Here is a 23,174-nt window from a genome sequence, read left to right as displayed (position 1 = left end):
CAACAACACCTTCCATTGGTGAGGTGTTGTTGCGGCCCTATGCTCCACTGGGAGTTTACAGGAATAAAAAAAAAGTGGTAGATAAGTCATTAAAGTCATAATAGTAGTGTTTTATTGCTATCATTGAAGCTAAAAGAGTGCTAGAGGGTATTTATAGACATTGGTTACAAGTCAAAAGATCTAATTATGTTTTACTACAAATCAGTAATTAGATTTCACTTGGACTATTATGTGCAGTTTTGATCCCCTTATTGACTTATTGAAAAGGTTCAGAGGAGGACTACTAGGATGATTCTGGAGATGTAAGGATAGATTAGGATCTTTTAACTAGTCCTCTTGTTGAGAAAAGAAAACTAAGAGTTACTCTTGCTGAAGTTTACAAGATTATCAAGGTAATTAAGAGAACAAGGCCTCTAATTGTGTTGTGCTATATCCTGAAGATAGTGTCAGAGGATGTAAGATTAAAATTATATATAAGACTGATTAGGCTCCAGTTAAGCCAGTTTTATTTTTCCAGCAGGGTGATTGATTGCCTTATGAGATAAATTGCTGTTGGCAATAATGGAGGCATGCAGTTTAAAAGAGTTTAAAAGGGAATTTGATTTCCTGAAAAGTAAAGGGTGGGTTGAAATTTTTAATTTTCTCAAAGTTGTATGCAAGGACCAATTTTTCCTTGTTATCCATAAGTTACGCTGTCTTGACCCTACCAAACAACTTGGGAGTCTGGAAGGGTTGATTTTAAACAGTAAACCTTGGCCATCAGTTATCATCAAGTGATTGACCAAGCTTCTGAAACGACAGTGGATATTAATAAATATAACATCATGTAGATTATCTTTCAGAGCTTAGTCAAGAGCATTCCTTTCAGAATCACAGGGGTTATTCAGGTCACAGCTGGTGCAATGCCAAATTTTTCCAGATGGGGAGGCTGAGGAAAGCCAGAAAAAATATTGGGGGGGTTTTGCCTTTGAGATGAGTGGATCACCAGTGTGTTAGACATACTGATTGGGGTGACTAAAGCAAATTTTGGGATAGCTGTAGCCCCTCAAGCATCACTCCTGAGTCACAGGCAGTGCTACACCACAGTAAATCAATGATTACTAGCAATATTCCCTTTTTGGATACATAGCCTAATTCTTTAGAACAGTGATGTATAGTTTTTAAATCTAAAGTAAGAAAATTAGACATTTGTATTCTTTAGTTAAACCTTCTTTGTAACTATGTCATGTTATGATGATTTATAATATAGTTTTATTATATCCACAGTTGAGTCTTACAAAAGAAAAAGTCCAGAATTTATTACTACTCCTAAAAGTATCATTGTAACAGAAGGAACAAATGTTACACTGGACTGTGCTGCAAATGGTAATCCACATCCCCAGATAACTTGGTTAAAAGATGGAAGCACTATTGAACTGAAGTAAGTAACGTATAACCTTAAATTAAAAGAGATTAAATAAATTACAGTTAATTTTTTTTCACTTACAATAAATGTTATCTCATTATTAAATGTTTCTAGTATTTATCAGTTGTGAAATGTGAAAGAAATAAAAAAACACTAATAGATAAAATGTACATTATTCCTATTATACAGGGTGTAATGCTCATTGTAATTTTACCTCTGTTGGTGTAATGGAACTTCATGGCTCCCGTCTGTTTACATAATGTTTGGACATCCTGCAGTAGAATTAAGTTGACATAAAATTTAAGGACATCAAGGGACCTGTTGGTCCATTTAGACAGTCCCATCCACTAAACTATATACAACAAAATAGTAATAAAACACAAATCTAGCCCTTACTATGCAAATATTTATCAGGTATTTTTCTTAAACTCCCTTATCTTTACTGCATCTATCACATCTGAAGGCAACCCATTTCAAAGGCCAATCACTCTGTTTCAAAAATAAAAATGTCCTACTGAGACGACTCCTACCTTGCCAAGATTTATATTTGTGTCCCCTAGTCCTACCAATCTCAGTATTAAGAATGAAAAAGGATGATATCAACACTATTAATTCCCTTAATACTCTTAAACACCTCAATAAGATCTCTAATTCTTCTTATTTAAAAAAATAAAATAATTCGGAGATCTTAACCTGTCCTCATATAACAACTTTTCCATCCCAGGTATCATCCTAGTGGCCCTTTTCTGATTTCCAAGAATTCAATGTCTTTCCTAAGGTTAGGAGCTCCAAGATTGAATGCAATACTTCAATTGAGGCATAACCAGTGACCCATACATTGAAATTATAAACTCTTAAGACGTACAGTCAACATTTCTGAAGAAACAACCTAAAATCCTACTTGCTCTACCATTAGCAACAGCACACTGCTTGAATAGATTAAAAGGCTGATCAACCAAAATATGACGATCCTTTTCTTCCATATACTGATAAAGTTATTCCCTTTAAAATTATATTTATAACTTAAATTATGATAACCTACCTACATTACCTTGCATTTATTATAATCTAAAACAATTTGCAGTTTATTCTCCCAACTTATCAAATAAATCAAATCCTCCTCACAATTAGCAATATTCAAGACCTTAATATCGTTAGCAAAATCAAGCAACTTATTGACTTTTCCTTTATATATGTCATTGATATAAATTAAAAAGAGCAAAGGTCCTAAGACTGAGTCTGAAGTATCCCACTTGTGACATTAATCCAGTTTGACTGAACTGCACTTATAACAACTCTTTGTTTTTCTTGTATCCATCCATTTTTATTCCAACAAGCCACACTTTTATCAAATGCTTTCTGAAAATGCAGATGCAACAAATCCACACCCTTACCTTCATCTAAATAAGAATGTCAAAAGATCAGTAAGGTTTTCTCCTAGTGAAACCATGCTGACTAGTCAACAAAACCTTGAAACTTTCAAAAACGTTTCCCATAAATGATATAAGACTAATAGGTCGATAATAACTGGACAATTTTTTCATAATTCTTTTAACAAATATCTAACAATATAGTTCAATGTTTCGAAGCAGACCTTCAGAAAGTATGATCTCTACATCAGACAGGTTGAAAGTCACTTTAAGATGCTTGGCATAGGAAGTTTACTGATAGAGAATATACAAATAGAAGATGAGGGTACCTATACGTGTCGTGCTGAAAATCTGGTAGACTCGGAAGATGTGACTGCAACTGTTGAAATACAAGGTAATGGTACATTGTAATTTAATTGGCTGTTACATTCATTTTTATATAAAACTAACTTTTTTTTTTACAGAACAACTAGTAAAAAGTTAAACATGTACATAACCATCCACTGATATGATTTATTACTTTGATATTGACCATGAGCTTTTGGGAATTATACTTTTGTTGCATATACAGGATAAATGAGAAATTATTAATATTAATCGACAGTACATAATTGTACCATGCGTGGCTTCCTTGAGCTGTGAGATTGAGCTTGCTATTATAAAATCAAATTAATTCTCCATCTTGTTACCATCACAATGATACCATGCAAGATTCTTAATGTCTAATTTTTCATTTTTTGTAGTAATCTGTAACATTTTTATACTTCTGTTCAGTACTATGAGCCTCTGACAACTATCGATTTAAAGATAGTTGTTTTTTTAACTGAGAAAGGAAGTTATCATGCAGCTTGGAATAACTGAGCGTTACCTTTGCTGCTTCTTATACAGTTGGCAGGTTGCAGCAGACAACATAATGTCACTACTGCATACATTACTGAGCATGTTATTTTATACCTCTTGTAACAAAGAGAGACAGTTTAATGCAAATCGAAACTGTTTTTCCTTGTCACTGTTTTATTTTCACGTCGTGAAGCCAGGAAGGTATTTTATCCAGCCCGTTTTTTTTAATCATATCTTATTTTGGCCAAACTGCCAAAATGAAAACCGTGACCAAGTAAATCAGTCCCACGGTAGTTCGGAGAGCTTTCTTCAAATGTTAACTCAGCTATTTATTCAAAACCATCTAATTAGCTGAGGGTCTATAGTTGGTAGTATGAATTTAACTTTCAAATATTTCGAGTAAACTTTAACCTGGTCATATAGGGTCAGTCTGCAGACTAGAGTCTAGGTAAGAAACTGGACCATGAGTATGAAGAAGTCGACCATCCTTGAACTAAATGAATGCAAATTTCCTAATGAAACAGAAAAGATTGAATTAATTTTATTACATACACTTTTTTATTTATATTTATAACTTCAACTCTACAATCTTTAATTCTAGTTTAGTGACATTACTGCTGTATAATAAACAATAGGTTTGTCATGTTCATTATTATTCACCTAAACGATCTTGCTAAAGAAACTTGATGTCCATTTTTCTATAAAAATATGCTGTTTATCATCTAAAATAATGTATTTGATATCTTTGTATCTCCTAGCTTTTCATTTTGAGTTATCCGCTTCATACCTTGCTTCTCTCCATTGTGTGTTTAAAGTAACATTTGTACCTTCTTTCTTGTTATCCAACATCTTTGAATATTTTCTTTTCATGCTACATTATAAATTACTCCAAGGGATATCTCCTCTCTTCATATTGTAAAATAACTAATCATAATTCGATGACAAGGAACCCACTTTGAGACTAATAATGGTTGGAGACGGCTCGAATGGGTAATGAAGAAAAACTTTAATATAAGTTTAACATAACAGCAAATGTACAACGTTTCGACAAGGTTTTGTCATCATCAGGTACATAATGTTATCTTTTCTTCTGTTTCTTATAAACTTTTATTTGATAGCTTAATCGGATCTCCCATCTACTGATGCTACAAGTGTTCATTATGTTGTTAACTTTACGTCTTTTTTTATTTTCAATCAGAAAAAATATGTTAATATTTAAAATTTGTGGTTTATATTTGATATATTTATCATTATTTGCTTTTGAAGTTCCTCCAAAATTCATAAAGAGACCACAAAATAGATACGCATATGAGAAAGAAGACATAGAATTTGAATGTGAAATCTATGGTCAACCTGAACCAACTGTCCAGTGGATCAAGAATGGAGAGGTTATTATAGAGAGTGAATATTTCCAGATTGTGAATGGGTATAACCTCAGGATCCTGGGTATGGTTCGTTCAGATCAGGGAATTTATCAATGTATTGGAAGAAATCCAGCAGGAAATATCCAGGCTTCTGCTCAACTAATTATTTTGAATCCAAGTAAATAAGTTATTTTCTGTTCCCTAAGTATTTATGCTTATGTCAAACACTATTGTTCTCTAGTGATTGTTCTTGAAGTTTTGTAAATAATAAACGTTAAAATTTTCATGTTTAGAAATAATTAGATTAGGTTGGTATTTATGAGGAAATAATCACTTCCTTTTTTTAAGACAAACCATGAAGGTCTAAATCAGTGGTTCTTAACCTTTTTTGCTCCATGCCCCACCTCGACACCTCAAAAAATTTGATGCCCCCTTAATATAAAAACAAATTTGGTGTTGAAAAGGTATAATAATATAATGTAAAATTTTTCTTATTATAGCATTTTCAAATTCCCCTACGTTCAGAATTGCTGGTCTAAACTTTTAATTTTATCCCAACTTCTCAGCATTAATTCATATTTAAAAAAATGTAAAAATATTAAATTATATGCTTGTTAAGAAAACAAAAGTACTGGATGAATATGACATGATGTGTAGGTGTAATTTTATTCGTTGAATTAGAGCTTCAAGTCTGAAATATATATATAACTGATACTTGAAACCGTAAGAACTTGGTGAAACTCCATAATTACAGAATTTAATAAAATTTAGACAATTATATGTTTCACAAATATATAATTTATTACAATCATGGTTTTGTCAGTAAAGATATCATCGGGTATTGAAGATGTCTTTACTTATGAAACCATGGTCACAATGAATGAAATATTTGTGAAATATACAACTATCTTTGTTTTACTCACTTCTTCACACATAAACTATATACACTTTTACATTATTGTGTTGTTTTGGTGTTCTGAGCTTTCCCCTACACATTCACTTGTTTTTCTGTATGGAACGGAAGAAATCAAACCATTAAATTATAACAAGTTGGTATTATGAGCAAGTAAATATTTAGAGCACATTTTTAATATTGTTTTGCTGTTCTCTCAGTTAAAACCTGTTTTAAATGTTTATTGCATGTAATGTTGATTTTTTTTTTTTTAGTTTGAATGACATGCTCAGAAAATCTCTGCTTTGCAAATGTTAAATGAGTAGAAAAAGTAATCGGTAAATTTCTTTACAAACATTTTCATTTTTGTATTAAGTTTTTCAGAAATTTTTTGTCCATACTTTGCTTTATTAAGTTTCTGTCTTCATAAATGCTTAAATGTAGAAACTGACTTTAAAGTTTCTAAAAAAAAATCAAAAATAACTTTGAAATAATTATAGTATTTATAGCTTGTACCTAACAGAAAAAGATCCCCATTTAATTAAACCAATTAAAAATTTTTGTTTTGTAAAATAAATTTATTTTGAAATTTTACTGTGTTATTAAATAGAAGTGACTTCTTCTAGTTTGTTTACTTACATTTATGCATGTAAACGTTTTGCATTTTTCAGATTCTAAATTTGGTATGTTTTTTTCTCCCATTTTCCTGCACCTCCTTCTGACCACTAACATCTTTCATCATGTGTATTAATGCCAAAAATAATATTTATCTTCCAAACAATGTTGACTTGTGGTATTTTGAATTAATGTCTTTGTTCTTTTCCCACTTTTGGTTTTCTTCTCAATGGCTGCTGCTTCTCTGTAACTTCATATTTTTCTCAATGGAATCCCAATGATCTTACAAACTCTGTAAACACTCCGTGATAATCTGTAAAATTATTAATAAACAGACTTACCACTCCCCACCCTTACCACCCATACTTCTGTAACTACCCCTCACGTTATAGATGACCAGCCTCTTCGTGAAGAAGTGCCTTCAAGCCCTCGAAAGCTAACGGCTGTCATTGTTTCTACACGATTTGTGACCATAACCTGGCAACCACCAGCCCTGGTTAATGGAATTATTATTGGATACTCTGTTTACTACAAAGAAGAAGGCTCAAGCAGGTAATTAATATTAACTCCCAATCAGAGCAAGCTGCCTACTTAAAGTAAAGTCTAAAATTCAAACTGGTATTAGTAATGGCTATAGATAATTAAGTATAGTTTTCTTATGTTTATATTTATAAAAACTAGAATGCATTGTTTTATCAGCTGGTTATTTCAGCCATAATCCCAATGATGTTTGGCCAGATTAGGAGATTTAAGTTAGTCCTAAATACATACATTAAGTTAGCAATGCAAAACGATCTTTATGATGAAGATATAGTAATAAAAATAAAATTATATATCTATATTAAACATTCTAACCAATACCAATAATGAAAGCAATTATAAAGAAATAACTGAGTATACCTTTCTTATGGAAGACAAAAATGCTAGTGTTCAGCCCTCCACATCTATGGTTGCCCTTGTTTCCTACCCATAATATATAACAATTTCATAACATGATTTTCTGATTCTTTTTATTATACAACTAGAATATTCTTTTATTTGGAACATTGTAATTTCTGTTTATCTACTGGAAAAATCACTAACTATGAGCAGCTTTAAACTTAAAAGATCTAAGAAACATTCAATCACTTTGTGTAAAACTGTTTGCAATGGATTTAATAATACACCCTGTAATCACTAACCTATGATACTAACGGTTTTAATTCAGTACAGAAATTGTGAATGTAATTTTATTTCTAAAAAATATATTTAATGTCTTGTTATTGCTTCACAAAGTTCTAGTAAGTTTGTAATGTTTTTCACCTTCATCTTAATTAGTTGTGAAAATCTCAAAATTTCTGTTCAGTTTGAGCTAAATAAATCCTGGTATAAATAATTAAAAATATGATCCGATCAAATTTTTAAATCGGTGTTTAATGATGATCAGAAGTTCTTTTATCATTATATATTCCAGAGAGAATGAATGAATACTGAGATCCTGTTTAGAATATAATTTTTGAAAGCACTGGGTATTCAAAAAACAATAGTGAATGTGACCATGTTTGAATGTACTATTTAAAAATTGTTTTTTATTCAAGAGAGAGAGTAGTGAATACAACCATACCTCACTTGGAAGAAGTCAGTATTCAGGGTCTCCGATCTTCCACCCGCTACACCATCCGTGTTATTGCATACAATCAACATGGACCAGGAAGCAGTTCGAATCAAATTGCTGTAGAAACCAAAGCTGAAGGTAAGTGTGAAAAAATCATTATCATGAACTGGTGCACAATATGTTAGTTAAGATTTATTGTTTCAGTTCAAAGCACAGGTGAGCTACAATTCATATCTAAGTTTTATAAGCATGACTTGATACATAAGAAAGGTATATTTTTACAACCTCATTTATTTTATGTTATAATTTAGTTGTTTGCTAGATGGAGCTGCTAACCACGATGATGTAATAATTGAGAAGCTTTGTCTGATACCTAGAGACAAGGGTACATTATTTATAAATACAAGTAATGAGAATTCAGTGAAGTGTTCAGAGAATGATTTGGTTCAGTGTTTGTAGTGAGAGTTTTTGTGTCTTTTAAGTTAATGATTCAGCAAGTAAATTCTGTAACTGTAAGTAAGTTTATTTGTAAGTTAGACATACTACAAAAAGTGAGGAATTTCTGTTGTTTGTGAACTTAGGCATAAAAATTGTGTCAAAGTGAAAATAGCCTTTAGAAAATTATACAGGTGAACTGTACTTGGCATTATTGTTACTGAGTAACACACTTTATGATAGAATACATTACATCAATACACAGAAATAATCAGCCTCACGTATATCAAAAATATGATTGCGTTGCTTTTAAAGAAAAGTCATTCTTCCCTTCCAGTTCATGTTCCAGGTTCTCCACGCAACTTACGTGCAATATCTACCTCACCAACTTCTATCCAAGTACAATGGAGTCCCCCTGATAAACCAAATAGCCAGATAGACAGATATAAACTTTACTACATGGAAGCAGGAGCTTCTACTGAGCATGAAATCACTACCACTGATACCAGCTACGTTATCAGACACCTGAAGAAATTTACTAAATACAGTGTTTGGGTAGTGGCTGTAAACAAAAATGGACCCGGGATCAGCACAAGAGAGGTTTCAGCTCAAACATACTCAGATAGTAGGAGATTATTCAATATTATTCACTTAGATTTAGTCATTATCATCAAGTTAGACCGTAGTTTCACTGAAGATTTAACTTAGATTTAGTCATTATCATTAAGTTAGACCGTAGTTTCACTGAAGATTTAACTTAGATTTAGTCATTATCATTAAGTTAGATCGTAGTTTCACTGAAGATTTAACTTAGATTTAGTCATTATCATTAAGTTAGACCATAGTTTCACTGAAGATTTAACTTAGATTTAGTCATTATCATTAAGTTAGACTGTAGTTTCACTGAAGATTTAACTTAGATTTAGTCATTATCATCAAGTTAGACCATAGTTTCACTGAAGATTTAACTTAGATTTAGTCATTATCATCAAGTTAGATCCTAGTTTCACTGAAGATTTGGTTTTGAGTGGAATCAAAGACAATTTATATCTTAATTTCTAAGTTTATTGAGTTCTCAGTTAATGGAGTTCATCTATTAGCATCATTAAAGGTGTTTATTTTACTATTTTGTCACAATTTATTTTTAATCAAAAATTAAAAAGTAAAGAAATTGAAAAAACAACATTTTTTTTTCCATTCTTAGTTTGATATCTCTAGTTAACTTTCCAAGTATTCATATTACAATGATTTATTTTTTGTATAACTTTTTATTGTAAATCAGAAATAATAATTACGAAGTTAATTTTTTCACAGCTGATAGTTTGATAAAATTGCTACCTATATTGTATGATTTTGAAAAGATGTGCTTGTTAATTTCACGAGAGGAAAGCGAATTTTATTAGCATGCATTTAATAACTCGAACTGTAAAATTCTGCTATTATTGATTTTATTTGTTTAAGTAAGTTCTAAAGGTTTTTTCGGTGTTATTTAAATACAGCTGAACTTTTGAACTCGAACTCGTATTAACTCGGTTTGTGTCATAAAGTTCAGGGAGTACCTCGTCTGATATTATTTATCAATGTTTCTAGCTCCAAGTGAACCACCACAAAATGTCACTGTTGAGGCCTCCAGCTCCACAGTAAGTTAAGTTATATTTTTTTGCTTTATATAATAATTTGATTACTGCTGTATATTTTTGGCTGTGCTTGCAAGTCATTGTAATATATTAAATAAGTCGTATAAGTGTTCTTGAAAAATAACTTTACAATCGTCTGTCAAGCAGAATATTTTACCCTCTGTCATTAGTTTTGTTTTGTGCCCAATATTTTTTATAAACAAATTGTATGTTAGATGTAATCTGAGGAGACGTTTTCACTGCATTTTCTTAGCCTGACTTTCTTTTGTTCCTTTGCACTTTCAAGAGTTTAATAGTTCGTTGGGAACCTCCACCCAAGGAGTCTCATAATGGAATTATAACTGGTTATAAAATTCGTTACAAAGTTCGAGGAAGTCGGCGGGGTGAAACCATAACTACTGATGGAAACAGGAGACTGTATGCCATAACAGGTTAGTATGTAACAGGGGCATAGCCGGGGGTGGGGTGGGCATAAACTGCAAGTTAAGCTAAGCTCCTCTTTGTTTTGCTCTCTTAACTTTTGAGTACTTTCATTTTTCAAATTTCTTTTAGGCTAAGATAAATCACTTAAACTCTTTGTATAAGAGAAAAAGATCCACATTTTTTGTAAAAAGACTAGTGCTGACCTCTATAGTACTTGACTTAGAATAAAGTAAACTAATTTTGTGTATAGTTTTACATGGGGAAGTGCATGCTTCATCTTAAATCATGATATGTTTTTATTATATTTTTGTGTATTATTATTATTATTATGTTTTGTATATTATATATAGTTAGTAAAATAAATTGTATTTATAAATATTTGTGTGTTACGAGAGGATACTATAGGTTTATAGTGGTATATTAAAAAGAATGCTTCTAGATGCTTACATTACATTGCTTGTTTGCTGAAATTGAAATATGATCCCTGCTCACCCTTGACTTACTGCAAACAAAGGTATCTAGCTTGATTATTTCTGAACTTTAAATTGAATAAAATTCTGAAATTAGTATGAAATTGAGAGTGAAAGTGAAGTACCTCTGGTGGTACATCTTCTACTTTTGAGTAAGATTTCAACCACCATAAAGATGTCTTATGAGTGTGTGCTAAAATAATGCTATTGTTCTTATTGCTGCAGGTGCCGGTCTTGTATCTGTCAGTCTACTTTAAAAGCAACTTAAATATTCTTCATACTGTTACAATGATGTGCGCGCTACAATCTACTTTAAAAACAACTTAAATATTCTTCATATTGCTACAATGATGTGCGCGCTACAATCTACTTTAAAAACAACTTAAATATTCTTCATATTGCTACAATGATGTGCACGCTACAATCTACTTCAAAAACAACTTAAATATTCTTCATACTGCTACAATGATGTGTGCTACAATCTACTTCAAAAACAACTTAAATATTCTTCATACTGTTACAATGATGTTTGTGCTACAATCTACTTCAAAAACACCTTAAGTATTCTTCATACTGCTACAATGATGTTTGTGCTACAATTTACTTCAAAAACAACTTAAATATTCTTCATACTGCTACAATGATGTGCGCACTACAATCTACTTTAAAAACAACTTAAATATTCTTCATACTGTTACAATGATGTGTGCACTACAATCTACTTCAAAAACAACTTAAATATTCTTCATACTGTTACAATGATGAGTGTGTGCTACAATCTACTTTAAAAACAACTTAAGTACTCTTCATACTGCTACAATGATGTGTGAGCTACAAGTGTTGGCAAATATTTCAGTCATAACTTGTATAATGTGCAGTATCGTTATCATCAGGGTTTAAATTTGGGAACTAAGATGGGCTGAACACATCTAAGAAAGCTAATGAATGAATTTCTCTAAAAAAAAAGTAGGAAATGTGAAGCTTAAGTTTTCTTGAGGAAAATATAATATTTTATGGTAGATTTCATGAAGCTTTACTGTGAAAATAACATAAATCATGAAGACTTTTAATCAGTAGTGAATTTATAATTCAAAGTTGTTTAAATATTCCATATTTTCACTTTAGAAAGCTTAATGCTCATTTTAGTCTAATTTATGACACCAATACTATGTTTTAGTTTAGTAGTTGGTTTAGTTTTAATTTGAATACTTCGTAAAATATCATACATTTGTTTAATTTAACATTTAGAATTTATAGTTTATTTTCTAAGATATATTTCACAACATTTTGGTTGAAACTAATGCTTATCTAGTGATTGTAAAAAAAATATATCTTGCTAAATTATTATTATTTTTTGACATTTTTTTTAGCAATTGCTCTGTTTTCAGTCATTTCATTGCCTCTATCCCATTTTAATTTAAACATTGGTTTTTATCCTTACATTTAGGCTTAGAACGAGGTGGTCACTATAGTGTCAAGATTGCCGCACTTTCAGTAAATGGCAGTGGACCACCAACACAGTGGTTTACTGTTGACTTGTATGAAAATGATCTTGATGGTAAGATAACTGACAGTTTTTTTTATGCTGAAATTTATAATTTCAAGAAAACTGTGTTTAAGTAACATCATATTTTTTACTTCAAAGTTAATGACTGCTCAAGTGTTCCTAATGAATTATATTTCACGTTTTGCTAATTCTTTTTACAGTAAAATAGAAATGTTTTGTGAGAGAATTTAACTCTCTTGATTTGTAAATTGTTTATTGTATCAATTTTCCAAGTTATGTTTTTTTTTAATATCAGTATTTATGGATTACCTTCATATTTGCATTATAAATTTAATTACTAGATATTATTCTTGATATGTTTTAAGTGACATAAACATTGTCTAAAACAGTGGTTTTCAAACGTTTGAGGCTCATGTACCACTTTTTGTTTAATTTTTTAAAATTACAAACCCAGGCCTAATTTAAAAAAAAAAGATAAAAACTAATAACAAAAATTCATAATTTTAACACTTACCCATTAATGCGAAGGATGCAATTGTTTTTTCTGGCACGATTGAAGAATATGTGATACCATTTTTGTCAGTTTTAAGGGAAGAAAATACTGACGAGTCTATGTGAGTAGAGGTGAGTATATAAGTGAGGATAGTAGTATGTATATGTATGTGGAAAGCTCAGATAGGGCTTATTACAAATTTTTTATATTACTTACGTCGTGTACCACCGACATTAGCTCCACCTACCACAAGTGGTACGCGAACCACAGTTTGAGAATCCCTGGTCTAAAACATTGGATATAATGTTCTGCATATATAGTTTTATGGAAAATTCAAATTAGGAGAAGGAGTGAATTTAAAATATTGGAAATTACCTTATAAACAGAGTAATTGTAAAGAGATAGTGAGTTAGACTAATGTTTAATCATTTAGTTAGTGACACTTGTAGGCTTAGCAAGGTGAAGAAGATTATTTTTTGAAGTGAGACTAAATGTAATAAAAACCTGTTTCACTTTTGTGTAAGTAAGTTGTTCCCTTATTTCTAGGAGCAAGTATAACCCAGGGGTTAATATGCTGGACTGTGGATATGAGATTCTGCAGTTTGCATCCCATTACTACAAAAAAAGTAAATGAAATGCTAGTAATCGTGCTCTGGTGCATTATAAGATTAATGGTAAAAATCCCACTTGTTAGTCAGACAAGAGTAGCTTAAGAGTTATAAGCTATATACTAATCTGTTATGGCATACAGTCTTCTGTTGCCATCAGTAGTTATGGTTTCACCCCACCGACTTCCTCGAACTTTGTAACGAATTCTATAACCAGTTATAATTCCATTATGAGACTCCTAGTAGTGGGTGATGGTGACTAACTGCCTTCCCTATAGTCTGTCACTTCAAACTTTGGGATGGCTAGTGCAGATGTCCTCAAATAGCTACGTCAGTATTATGTTTCTCAGTGAGAGTTTGAGCAATCTGTCGATACCAGAATAATTCAATATTATTAATTAGATGTTCAAATAAATAAAATATTACTACCTATTACTGTACGGCTTAAAAACTTAAGAAAATTCATGTACTTAACGGTATGTACTTTTAAAAATTCCTCATCATCTAATTATATCACTTAGTTAGTCCTAGCTATTTTATTAATCTGTTTTCCACAGAATCTATTGTTCCTGATCGACCTAAAAGTCTCCGAGCAAGACCAAGTGCTACTTCAATATTTGTTAGCTGGACTCCTCCTCGCAATCAAAATATCATGATACGAGGTTACACCATTGGTTGGGGAGTTGGCTTTCCTGATGTTTACACTAAAGTTCTTAATGGCAAGCAACGGCATTACACAATTGAATATCTCCGTAAGTGGGTATAAATCTTATTTAATTAATTTATAGATCAATTAGTTCAGTTGTAAAATAAGTTGATTGTACCTTATTTAATTTGATAAAGGAAATAACAGTGAGCTACATATTGTCAGTTAATACCTGTATCCGATTAAAAAGCATACATAACCTTTGAAAAAAATTGTTATATAAATAGTTATATGGGTAGTGTATAGGAGGTTCTTTAGTAAATTGAAGTACAATAATATATTAGGACACAAAGTCTTAAAGGATTTTTTCCTGCACTGTCTTACTTTGTTGTTGTACAAAATCCTGCAAATTTTCCTGTAAGATAATCTATATAATATATAAAATCAATTTCTGTAAGTTTTATATAAGTCTTATAGGATTTTTGTGGGACTGTAATATGGTAATCGTATACAAGAAACCTATTCCTACACGTATAAGATATCCTGTATGGTGCTTTAGCGTACTCATAGTTAAACAACTTTCTGTTGTTTTTTTATAAGGGTTACTTTGATAAATATCAGTGTTATATACAGTAAGAAAAAAGTTAATATACATAAATTAGTTTCTAACTGTTACTTTGAAACGAACAATAATTAGATTGGTTTCAATTGTCTTCGTAATATTTTTTTTAGTACCAACTGTTTATTCACTTTTTCCCCACCCTGTATTATACGTACTAGTACATGTTTTTGTTTTATTTTCAGAACCATCATCAGAGTATGTAATCAGTCTTAGAGCATTCAACCAAGTGGGTGATGGCAGACCCATTTACGAAACAGTGAGGACACTCGTTAAAAGCAGTAAGAATTGAGCAATTAAAACGATCTTTTATCACAAACCTTCTTAAACACAGATAAACAAGACAAGTACATTTAAATCTTGGATATTTTAAATAAGAGTTCCTCAGCATGAAATTAAAATTGATGTTATTATTTGCATATGTATTAATGCTTAGCCTACTAAATTATATTCTTTGAGTTTGCAGTGTTAATACATTGTTGATCCAAGTTACCTATTCCACTCTCATATCAGAATACGTAAATATATTTTTGTTTTCCTGTGGTATCAAATTTCTCACCAATCACTAACAATGTCAAATACATATCTGAAGTCTTTCAACTGAATTGCAAGGAGAATTTGTTTTTGTGATCTATAAATTAAATGAAGTGAATGAACTGTTGTTGAATGAGTTGTTTTTTGTTTGTGAATTCATAGGAGTGGATTGAATAGATTGGTTTAGTGGATTGAATGGAAAGATGGATTGTTTTGTTTAGTATTAAGGAGATAATTCATTCTTTGATAGATTTTTTAGGCCCGAGTGTTCATGATGAAACTTAGTTGAATGGACGGCAACTGCCTGTTGTAGAAACACAGGTGTAGTGGACAACGTTTTGAAAGTCTTCCGCCTCAAGATGAAAGGTGGAAGACTTTTGAAACATTGTTCTCTACACTTGTGTTTCTACAACAGGCAGTTGCCGTCCATTCAACAAAGTTTCAGCTGATTCATTGTTACTGTTTTTCATTTTTATGTTTCACATTAGGCTACGCAATTGAAAAAGAAAAACAACATTTTACTCTCTTCTCAATACAGATACAAGTTTCACTATTGAAAATCCTAAATAGGGTTAAACTAGTTTGAATATAAATCGTAAGAAAAAAAACATTCAGAAACATAACAAAATAGAAATATATGTTCCATCCAATTTAATTTAATTTTTTTGAGTAATGTAACTCTTAATGGGATATTTGCTTATAAATATGAGATATGAAAGAATACTGTTTTAATGGGTAAAACTCAAAAGACTAGCAGTGACCTGTTTTAACACAAAAGGCCTTAGATGTCATGTATTTTATAGCCACTGGATTCATGTAGTTTTTTTAACCCTTACCTTGGGAGTCAATCATGCAGACATTAATGGCTGTTCACAATCAATGGCAATTGATAAAAAGTGTTAAAATTGTCTTTTGATGATAATTTGAACTTTCAAACAGTGCTACTAGTTTGTGCTTCATTTAATAATTAGTTCTTCCCCTGTTTGTGTCAAAATGTTCATGAAAGTCCATTATTTATGCAAAGTAAATCACCTACAGAGGACCTGTTCACACTACTTTAAATGTTTATTTTATGAAGTTTAAAACAATTACATAACTCTGTATAATGTATAAAAGAAAGTTAAAATATTTTTTTTCTTATAATGATCTTAAAATGAGGATTGGAAAATATTCTAAAAGACAAAAATATGTTCAATATAAAGGTTATTGTTAATAATTTATATGAGAAGAAACTATGATTTAATAATAATTAATATTTAATAATATATGGATTAATGGTTCAGTAATGTTTTTGTAGCAGAGTATCAATATGTTTTAATTAGGTTTAAGAAGTATAAAAAAGCTTTTTTGAAGATTTAACTATTTTTATACTAAAAACTATGTTTTTGTTATGGAAGTTAGTATTCAGTAATAATGTCACTGCATTGGAACAGCACCCGAACCACTGATTCCAATGTTGCCACCCGTGGGTTTGAAAGCCATTGTGCTGTCTCCTACAACTGTTGTGCTCTACTGGACTGATACAACTCTTACTCAGAACCAGATTATTACAGACAGCAGGTTCTACACAGTTCGTTACACTCCTTTCAGTTATGAAGCTCATTCCAAGTCCAAATTTTACAACTCCACTGACCTGAATTGTATGATCGATGATCTGAAGCCCAACACGCAGTATGAATTTTCCGTAAAAGTGGTCTTAGGTCAACAGGAAAGCACTTGGAGTATGAGTGCCTTTAACACCACACAAGAAGCAGGTATGTATAAACCAGAAAAAAAAAGATTACCTCCATTCTCTAGAACTAAACTGTGAACATTGAATGTTTTAGGTGGTTGAATTCAGTCTTGTAAAGCTTCTTCCACTATTTAAAAAAAAAAATGTTTGGAGATGATGTTTCTTTATGCTAGATCAGATAAAGACTTACTCTAGAAACTTACAACAAGTTCGAAGAGATAGATAAAGTCTGTTGAACCTACTAAGAAAATAAACAAAATGTTATTGTAGTTTTTAAATTTGTATCGAAGATTTTGACCTTTAAATCTCCCTTATCCCCAAATTTTGTTAAAACCGTCACCTATAATTAATGTAGAATTACACAAAGAGTTAGGAAAAATTAAATAACAATTTCTGAAAGGAAAACTGAAACAGATATGGTTTTATTCAACAGGTAATAGATGGTTACAACATCAAAGTTAATTTTGGATTGAAATACACATAATTTTCTGGTTTTTTTTCGCAGGCATGAATGTATGCATATATTGATTGTACAGAAGCCGGCAGGGAGTAATTTTAAGCCCAGTTCTTAGCTAGGAACATAAATTATTGATAGTTTGCACAGGATTATTTTTTCGTCTTCTTTGGCATTTTATGAAATAACATACAAAAGCATTTAAATATTTTTGTTCATTCTTCTCTCCCAAGCTCCTTCTTCTCCACCTCGAGATCTGACTCTGGTACCTTCTGAAGATGAATCTACGGTGGTGAATCTCCATTGGCAACCTCCAAAACAGCCAAATGGACTTATCACAGGTATAATAGGACAATTAATTTGGCAGTTATTTTTCTTTAACAGGTGGCGATGTCTACAGAAGAATTGTGTTATATTTTTGACAACATATTACACGAACAATTTTTTACAAATTTATCAGAATAGTATGTGTGTGACTCTACAGATGATATTTCCATGTGTTCATTACAAATTATGTCTGTTGACCTTTTTTTACTGTCATAATGAAAAAAACTTTTGAATACAGTTCAGTCAGACCTCGGAATTATCACTAGAATGAATTATAATGAAATATATTTGAGTAAAGACAATTTATTCTCATTAATATAAATAGAATTGAGGTTAGGTACTTAATAAGGAAGATCATGATATGCTATATAATATAAACCAGTTAAAATTTCAGTGATTAAATGCATTTAGTTGTTATTTTGATGGTCTTGGTGTTACCAGTCATTATTTTGACTGTTTTGGTTTTGTGCAAAAGTAAAAAAGGAACCACTTTAACATAAATTTTTAACTTTTCTAATTTATTTATGAAAAGCAGTTTTAGGAATGAATTATAATATTCAAATGTAAAATTTCATAATTTATACAAAATTCAACTGTTAAAAAATATGAAATATTTTCTTTCTACCTTTTCAAGTTTATTTTTGCAAAAAATCTACATTAAGTATGTTTTAAAATAAAATACAATGCTTTTTTTCAAATTATGCATTCATGCTGGTAGAGTGACCACAGTTTTAGTTGGGGAATATTAATGCTGTTTTATGCTATACATGTTTTAAAACAAGAACAAAAACAAACAAGCTAATTAATTTAAGCTTGTTTATCATTACATTTGTAAGTTTTGATATTTTACTGTTATTTTTAAGGATATGTCATCTTTTACACAACTGATAACACACAAAAAGATATCAACTGGGTTGTGGAAGGTGTTGTTGGAGATAAAATGACAACAACGCTTAAAGGACTTACTCCAGCTACAACCTATTATTTCAAAATACAAGCACGCAACAACAAAGGCTATGGCCCCTTTTCTACAGAAGTGATCTTTGTCACAGATAAACGTTAGTATTGTTCCTAATCAAATATTACATTTTTATTAGTAAAAGTTTTTACTTTAAAGAAAAGCGAAGCATGAAGTTACTTATTTAATCAAGAATAATCTGGTAGGATTTAATTTTTGTACCCATATATATTACGTCTTATATTTTAACCTCTAGGTTATGTTTTATTTAATCTACTTTTAAAGAGTGCATTTTGTCGTGTAATTGACTGTTTTTGAATTTTTACCTGTAACAGTTTTTGTTTTTTCAAACCAATTAACAGACAAAGTACATGCAGTAGGTGGAAAAGTTCAAGGTAAGATAATGTTATTATTCATATCTTTAGAAATGTTATTATTATTCATATCTTTAGAAATGTTATTATTATTCATATCTTTAGAAATGTTGTTATTATTCATATCTTTAGAAATGTTATTATTCATATCTTTAGAAATGTTATTATTCATATCTTTAGAAATGTTGTTATTATTCATATCTTTAGAAATGTTGTTATTATTCATATCTTTAGAAATGTTGTTATTATTCATATCTTTATATTTTGCTAATATTGGTTACACCTTAATAGAGTTGTTCCCAAACTTTTTTCACTGACGACACTTGATTTGTGCGACAGCTCTGCTGCCACGTGCAGTGTTTTTTTTATATTTTTGGAAATACTAGAATGTCTGTATTAGAATTTTGACAGTTTATCTGTCTTTACCCACAAAATCTTAATAAAAAATGTTGTATTATGTGTGTGTGTATATAGTGTGTCAGAGTCTAAAATTCATAAATTTTCTAACTGGTCCTTCGAAAAATTAAAAGTAGTCCAAACCAAGTACAAACACATACACACACATATATAATATGTTAATTTTATTAAGTGCTGATGTGAAAGTTTTAAAGAAAGGGATAATTGCAAATATGTATGTGTGTGTGTGTGTATATATGTGTAACATTAATTGGAACTCTTTAATTGAAAACAAACGTTTTTTATTATATTACTCTTGGAATGTACATAATCTTTATATCAATCCAGATAAACAACAAAAAAAAATAATATGACTTGAGATAACTACTTTAATACTGACTAAAAGTTAAAGTATCCTTCCACCGAGATGTTAATGTTCATCACACTTCATTTGGTGGATGAATCCCATCATTCACACGTTCCTTTTAGTTTCACACATCATAGGGATTTCGTTTAAAAATAGGCCAGGAAAACTAGAAACTCCATTTGGATGATTAAATTAAAAAAGACATTTTCATGAGACAAAAACGGTTTTAAGATTAAAGTATACAAGTGTTTGTCAGATGGTAAAATAGAAAAAATTCTGTTGGACTGAGTAGATTATTAGTTTTTTTGGTATTTTAGCTGGTACACAGGCCTCCTAGCTAGTCAAGACTGACTAACTGGTGTGAATTTGGACCCTGGTCTGTGTGTGTGTGTGTGTTAACATCCATCACCCAGAGTTCATTGGCTCAGTTACTGTAATTTTTGGTATGGTATCTAGAAACTCTCTGATTCTGTACATGAGCTATTTTGTTTGAGAAGAGTGATAAAAGACCCTGAAATCGGGTATATTCCATTTTTTGTATAGACTTGACTTTCATCACCCATAGTTGGCTGGTTTAATTACCACAATTACCATAACTGGAAACTGTCCAATGATGCACATGGGCCACTTTGTTTTAGGATTCTTGCCTAAGAAGGGGGAGTAAAAAAAAGTGCCCAAAATAGGGTCACATTTCCACTTTTAGCTTTGAATTTTACAGACACAAGTATTTAAGAAGTGTGCAATTAGTATCAAATTAGGTCATTAGGATTTAATAACAAAAGAAAGAAGGAGGGGAACATTATCTAACATTTTTCTTTATTCGATTTTTGTTTCCTTAATGGGAAACATAATTAGAAAATAAAGAACTGTTTAATATTTTTTTTTTGTCATTTCAGTCACAAGTTTTGTTTATTTTTGCTCTGTGTACATTTGAAAAGCTTTTAAGAAAATTGTTCTCTCTTTATGAGAGTAGTATGTAAACTTCAGATGTTGATTTTTCAGAAACCGGCAGTGGGTTGACTAACACTACACTGCACATCATCATCATCTGTGTTTCTGTGTTTACTTTGCTGTTTATCACTGTTGTTAGCATCATGGTGTGTCGTCGACAACAGGGCTGCATTTTGAAGGGAACAAAGAAAGGGTAAATATACATATGTATATATAATTTAACTGTAGCATTAATTTTTTTAGCATTTATTTTCTTAAATAAACTGATAACAAAAGCAAATTAGCATACTTTATGGAAGCTTTGACTTAATTATTCAAAAGAAAAGCATCCTATTTTTAAGAATATAGTGAGTAATATATACAGCAAAACAAAAGACCAATAATTTAGCCATCATTGGCTGTAGTATAGTGTATAGTATTTTATGTGGGTCCGTAATAAGGTTAGCAAATTTTGATTTTATACAGAGAAGGAAAAATAGCAGGAAAAAACAAGGATATTAAACCACCTGACTTGTGGATACATCACGACCAGATGGAACTTAAGACTTCAGATAAGCAACTTGGTACTGAAGCTCCTATGACCGACACTCCAATTCCACGAAATTCTCAAGTTTTAGGGGATGAATCAATGTTGGGAACTTTAGAGCTCAGAAAAGATTGCTACCTTGGTCAGTACTTACACAACTTTTCCTGATAGGGCCTAATCAGGGATATCGATCTGCCAGACATATCCAGAAAGAAAGTTAATAGATTTTTAACAATTGAAATGAATGTTGTGTAAATTATTTGAAATAAGGTCATAATAAAACATAAAAGTTTTTATCAAAAACCTTTTTTGACATGCTATTTTGATGTAGTCCTGTACAATTTGGGAATTTGTGAAAATCATGTCTGTCTGTCTGTCCAGTTTGAAAACATGAAAAAAGAACAGCCGTTGATATATTTGATTTATTTTTTTGAGTTATGGAAATGCTAAAAGTAAAACTAAACATGTTTAAAATGCACAAAAAAACTTTATATGGCTAATGGCCGACATTACAAGACTTACATGGTGATGGACATCAGCCAAATAAAAGTTTTATTGTGCATTGTAAACGTTCTTTTTACTTTTAATTCTAACCTTTTTTTTTTCACGAGTAACCTTGATTTAATATTTAATGGAAATGCTCTGTGGTTACAATATACTCAGTCTAAAATTGTATGTTTTTTGTGAAAATAGTTTTTTTAATGTATGTGCTTATTCCCGTTTCGTAGATGAAATGATTCTGAAATGCTTTTGAAAACTTTATGCGGTTAGGTGGCATAATCATAAGTAACAAAGTACACTGAAATGTTTTGTCTTCTCAATAATTTCTTTTTAAACACATTCACTCTAAAGTATTTAACCAAATTGTATTTGAGTGTATGATTTGACCGGATTGTTGTTGATTTCGTAGTGCACAATAAGCTATCCGTGCTCAGTGAACTTCTGGGAATTAAAACCTGTAATTTTACATTTTAAGTTCTGAAGCTTACTTCCCCCCCCCCCCCCCCCAATGGACACCCCATTGGCAATGAAGAGTGTGCAAACAAGTTGTTAACACTTCAGGATTACCCAATCTTATGAGACGAACGCTTACTTAAGAATCTTAATTTGTATTGGAAAATTTACATTTGTGACTGAGCTTAAAGTTTTCTGGATTAATAACAAATGATTCCTGTTGAACTATAACATATTAGAAATGGACAACTGCCTTTTGGATAATCACTTTTATTTTTCAGTCTTTTTTGTTGGAAGTATATCAGTTGTATGGTAGAACACCATATGTTTCTTTTGAGTTTGCATCTGGTAAATAAAAAATCCTGAAGAGAATGTTTTAAAAATGTCATTTCTCAACTTTCTGCGTATTTTAACGCACGTGGTTTACTTATGATGATGAAAATAAGACTTTTGTTTTCCATTAACCTATTTTGTACCCTTATAATTAAAACGCATGCTTTTCTTAACGGAAATTTATGTTTGAATTGTTTCATTGAAAAGAATGCTTTTATGTTTCCTCAATATTTTATTTTAGTTTATTTCTTATTTATTTATATTTTCCCTTGTTTCTTTTGAATGAAAATATATAGCAGATGTTAGAGGCGAGGACAATAGCAATAAATTCACTGAAAACTATTCACTTC

The 23,174-nt window shown here is 30.8% G+C and overlaps 1 protein-coding gene across 1 annotated transcript in view; it reads left to right on the top strand.

The window, feature by feature from the left end:
- Positions 1-23,173, top strand: part of LOC106470504 (neogenin-like) — a gene marked incomplete at both ends in the record, with an annotated part of 44,050 nt that extends 20,877 nt beyond the window's left edge. Inside the window, 18 exons of the mRNA XM_022399114.1 lie at positions 1,267-1,420; positions 3,027-3,169; positions 4,882-5,157; positions 6,822-7,038; positions 8,064-8,218; positions 8,853-9,140; positions 10,106-10,155; positions 10,439-10,583; positions 12,493-12,603; positions 14,211-14,405; positions 15,104-15,199; positions 16,886-17,206; positions 17,872-17,979; positions 18,829-19,023; positions 19,286-19,318; positions 21,063-21,204; positions 21,477-21,679; positions 23,121-23,173. Of these exons, the coding sequence (XP_022254822.1) occupies positions 1,267-1,420; positions 3,027-3,169; positions 4,882-5,157; positions 6,822-7,038; positions 8,064-8,218; positions 8,853-9,140; positions 10,106-10,155; positions 10,439-10,583; positions 12,493-12,603; positions 14,211-14,405; positions 15,104-15,199; positions 16,886-17,206; positions 17,872-17,979; positions 18,829-19,023; positions 19,286-19,318; positions 21,063-21,204; positions 21,477-21,679; positions 23,121-23,173 (2,885 nt within the window). The remainder of the gene's footprint in view (positions 1-1,266; positions 1,421-3,026; positions 3,170-4,881; positions 5,158-6,821; positions 7,039-8,063; positions 8,219-8,852; positions 9,141-10,105; positions 10,156-10,438; positions 10,584-12,492; positions 12,604-14,210; positions 14,406-15,103; positions 15,200-16,885; positions 17,207-17,871; positions 17,980-18,828; positions 19,024-19,285; positions 19,319-21,062; positions 21,205-21,476; positions 21,680-23,120) is intronic.
- Position 23,174: the final 1 nt, after the last annotated feature.

This window comes from Limulus polyphemus, unplaced genomic scaffold (genome assembly GCF_000517525.1).
Source record: "Limulus polyphemus unplaced genomic scaffold, Limulus_polyphemus-2.1.2 Scaffold4044, whole genome shotgun sequence".
Lineage (NCBI taxonomy): Eukaryota > Metazoa > Arthropoda > Merostomata > Xiphosura > Limulidae > Limulus > Limulus polyphemus.
The sequence above is the reverse complement of the archived record's forward strand: the minus strand, read 5'-3'. Positions and strand labels throughout refer to the sequence as shown.